This window comes from Mesocricetus auratus, unplaced genomic scaffold (assembly GCF_017639785.1).
Source record: "Mesocricetus auratus isolate SY011 unplaced genomic scaffold, BCM_Maur_2.0 Super-Scaffold_100009, whole genome shotgun sequence".
Taxonomy (NCBI): Eukaryota; Metazoa; Chordata; class Mammalia; order Rodentia; family Cricetidae; genus Mesocricetus; species Mesocricetus auratus.
The window spans coordinates 78,731,974-78,735,827 of NW_024429193.1; the positions used below are offsets into that span (position 1 = coordinate 78,731,974).

General features: G+C 41.8%; 1 protein-coding gene across 1 annotated transcript; it reads right to left on the reverse strand.

The window, feature by feature from the left end:
* Window positions 1-2,309: 2,309 nt before the first annotated feature.
* On the reverse strand, window positions 2,310-2,732 carry LOC106021612 (RNA polymerase II subunit A C-terminal domain phosphatase SSU72-like). Its single transcript, XM_040752633.1, has one exon. It carries the CDS (start codon window positions 2,665-2,667, stop codon window positions 2,422-2,424), a length of 246 nt encoding a protein of 81 aa, XP_040608567.1. The 5' UTR covers window positions 2,668-2,732; the 3' UTR covers window positions 2,310-2,421.
* Between the last annotated feature and the right edge of the window lie 1,122 nt (window positions 2,733-3,854).

Genomic DNA, 3,854 nt, shown 5'->3' on the forward strand with positions numbered 1-3,854 from the left:
CCTTTGCTCATCACTACTCCCACTCTGCAACGGGGTTCCAGGAGTTCAGTTCACTGTTTAGTTGTACGTGTCTACCTCTGCTTCCATCAGTCACTGGATGAAGGCACTAGGATGGCATATAAGGTAGTCATCAATCTCATTATTGGGGAAGGGCATTTAAAGTTAACCTCTCTGCTATTGCTTAGACTATCAGTTGGTGTCATCCTTGTAGATCTCTGAAGATCTCACTAGTGCCAGATGTCTCCTCAAACCTATAATGACAACCTCTATTATGGTATCTCTCATCCTGCTCTCTATTCTTCCCTGACTCAACCTTACTGCTCCTGCATGTCCTCCTCTCCTCAACTCCTCTCCCTCTCACTTTCTCCCTGCTCCTTCTCCCCTCACCCCATACTCCCAATCCTCTCAGAAAATCCTGCCCCATTCTCCCTCTCCAGGGTACCAGGCATATCTCTCTTAGGGTCCTTCCAGTCCCAGACTCTCTGGCAGTGGGATTGCAGGCTGGCAATGTCCAGCTCCATATCTAAAGTCCATATATGAGAGTGTACATACAATGTTTGTATTTTGTAACTGGGTTAACCTTGCTCAGGATGGTTACTTCTAGTGCCATCCATTAGCCTGTAAATTTCAAGATTCCATTGTTTTTTTCCCACTGAGTAGTACTCCATTATGTAAATGTAGACATTTTCTTTATCCACTCTTCAGTAGAGGGGCATCTAGGTTGCTTCCATGTCCTGGCTATTACAAATAATACTGCTATGAACACAGTTGAACAGGTGTCTTTGTTGTATGAATGTGTATCTTTTGGGAATATGCTTAAGAGTGGATTGCTGGATCTTGGGGCAGACTGAACTTCATTTTCCTGAGGAATCTCCATACCAATCTCCAAAGTCGCTGTATAAGTTGGCACTCCCATCAGCAGTGGAGCGTTCCCCTTTCTCTCCAGCATAAACTGTCCTTGGTGTTTTTGATTTAGCCATTTTGAGAGGTGTGAGATGGTATCTGAGAGGTGTTTTGATTTGGATTTCCCTAATGGCTAGGGATGTTGAGCACTTTCTTAAGTGTTTCTCAGCCATTTTTAACTCCTCTGTTGAGAATTCTCTATTTAGTTCAGTACCCCACTTTTTAATTGTATCCTTTTGTCTTTTAGAGACTTGCTTCTTGAGTTCTTTTTAATTTTGGAGATCAGCCCTCTGTCAGATGTAGGGTTGGTGAATATCTTTCCCATTATTTGGGCTGCCTTTTTGTCTTGTTGACAGTGTCCTTTGCCTTACAGAAGCTTCTCAGTCTTGGGAGGTCCCATTTATTAATTTTCAATCTCAGTGTCTGTGTTACTGGTGTTATGTTCAGGAAGCGGTCTCCTGTACCAGTTCATTGACAGGTACTTCCCACTTTCTCTAAGAGGGTTAGTGTGGCTGGATTTATGTTGAGATCTTTGATCCATTTGGACTTAAGTTTTGTGCATGGTGAGAATTATGACTCTATCTGCAGTCTTCTACATGGCAGTAGCCAGTTATGCCAACACCATTTGTTGAAGAAACTTTCTTTTTTTCCATTGTATAGATTTACCTTCTTTGTAGAAGATCAGGAGTTCATAGGTGTGTGGTCTACCTATCAATTTTTGTGACAATACCAAGCTGTTTTCATTACTATAGGTCTATAGTAGAGCTTGAAGTCAGGGATACTGATGCCACCTGAAGTTCCTTTATTGTACAGGGTTGTTTTGGCTATCCTGGGTCTTTTGTTTTTCCATATAAAGTTGAGAATTATCCTTTCAAGGTCTTTGAAGAATTGTGCTGGGATTTTTTTTCCTGATGCTGTGACTCTTTATTACAGTTCCTCTTCATGGTTCTGAAGACACCAACCAAAAATTATTTTTGTTGCTACTTCATAATGCAAATTTGCTGTTATGAATCATAATGCAAATATCTGTGTTTTCTGATGGTCTTAGGCAACCCATGAAAGGGTCAACTGACCTCCAAAGGGGTCATGACCCACAGGTTGAGAATCACTACTCTAGACTCTCCAGTAGGCAAAAGGAAAGAAACTGAGTTCTTCACTGGGCTGGTACTGCACTTCTTTCATCCCAGCACTAAGGCAGAGGTAGGATGAGCTCAGTGAGTTCAGGGTCACCCTAGCCTACAGAGTACATTCCAGACTAAGCAGGGTTATGTAGTGAGACCCAGTCTCAAATTAAGAGAGGAAAAAAAAAAAGGAAGGAAGGACGGAAGGAAGGTAGGAAGGAAGGAAGAAAGGAAACAGACTTCTCATAAATAAAAAAGGATTGGTGTGGGCACTACAGGCACAAATGCCAGAGCACATTTGCTGGTCCTGTTTCACCTTAAAACACACCCTGCAGGGTGGGGGATCAGAGTGACTACCAGTCACAAATCACACCCACCAGAAGACCACCCTGCTTCTCTAAGGGTCAGCCATGGGATACAGTTCTTTGTCTTTCCTGAGGAGATCATTGTACATCTGGTCATATGTGGTTTTGAAGTCATAAACATTGGGCTTGTCAGGTGCTGGTCCTGGGAGCTTCACATGAGTTCCTGTTCCAAAGGACCGGACACTGAAACCCCACTTGCTGAGGATGTTGTGTGCTTCCATGCTCCGATTCTGGTTACTGGAGCACACGACCGCCACCCACAGCGGCGACGACGGCATGGCACCGGCCGACAGCGCTCCCCACGGCACTCTCGCTCCGGAGCTCCCACCAAGCAGCCGGCTTCCGCCCGAGTGTGCTGGGATTTTTATAGGTATTGCATTGAATATGTAGCTTGCTTTTGGTAGGATTGCCATTTTTACTATGTTGATCCTATCTATCCAAGAGCATGGGAGATCTTTCCATTTTCTAATATCTTCTTTAATTTATTTCTTTAAAGACTCAATGTTCTTGTCATACAAGTCTTTCACCTGTTTGGTTAGAGATACCCCAAGATGTTTTTTTTTGTGGTGATTATAAAGGGTGATGTTTTTCTAATTTCTTTCTCAGAACATTTATTGTCTAGGTATAGAGGGGTTACTGATTTTTTTTTAGTTAGTCTTGTATCCTGCCACTTTGCTGAAGGTGTTTATCAGCAGTAGGAGTTCCCTGGTAGAATTCTTTGTATCACTTACATGGACTATCATATCATCTGAAAATAGTGAGAGTTTGACTTCTTTTCCTATTTGTATCCCCTTGATCTCCTTTTGTTGTCTTATTGCTCCAGCAAGAACTTCAAATTGAAGAGATATGGAGAGAGTGGACATCCTTGTCTTGTATCTGACATTAGAGGAATACCCTTGAGTTTCTCTCCATTTAGTTTGATGTTGGCTGTTGGTTTGCAGTATATTGCATTTATTATGCTTAGGTAGGTTCCTGTTATCCCTGATCTCTCCAAGATCTTTATCATGAAGTTGTCAAAGGCTTTTTCAGCATCTAGTGAGATGATCATGTGGTTTTTCTTTTTCAGATTGTTTATATTGTGGATTACATTGATGGATTTTTGTATGTTGAGCCATCCCTGAATTCCTGGGATGAAGCCTACTTGATCATGGTGGATGTTTTTTCTGATGTGTTCTTGGATTTGATTTGCCATTATTTTGTTGAGTATTTTTGCATCAATGTTCATGAGGGAGATTGGTCAGTAGTTCCCTTTCTTAGTTGTGATTTTTGTGTGGTTTAGGTACTAGGGTGATTATAGTCTCATAGAAAGAGTTTGGCAGTGACCCTTCTGCTTCTATTGTGTGGAACACTTTGAGGAGTATTGGTATTAGTTCTTCTTTGAATTTCTGGTAGAATTCTGCCCTGAAACCATCTGACCCTGTACTTTTTTTAGTTGGGAGACTTTTGATGACTGCATATATTTCTT

Coding starts and splice junctions, on each gene's coding strand:
- LOC106021612 (XM_040752633.1), bottom strand. CDS start 2,667: ATGCCGTCGTCGCCGCTGTGGGTGGCGGTCGTGTGCTCCAGTAACCAG.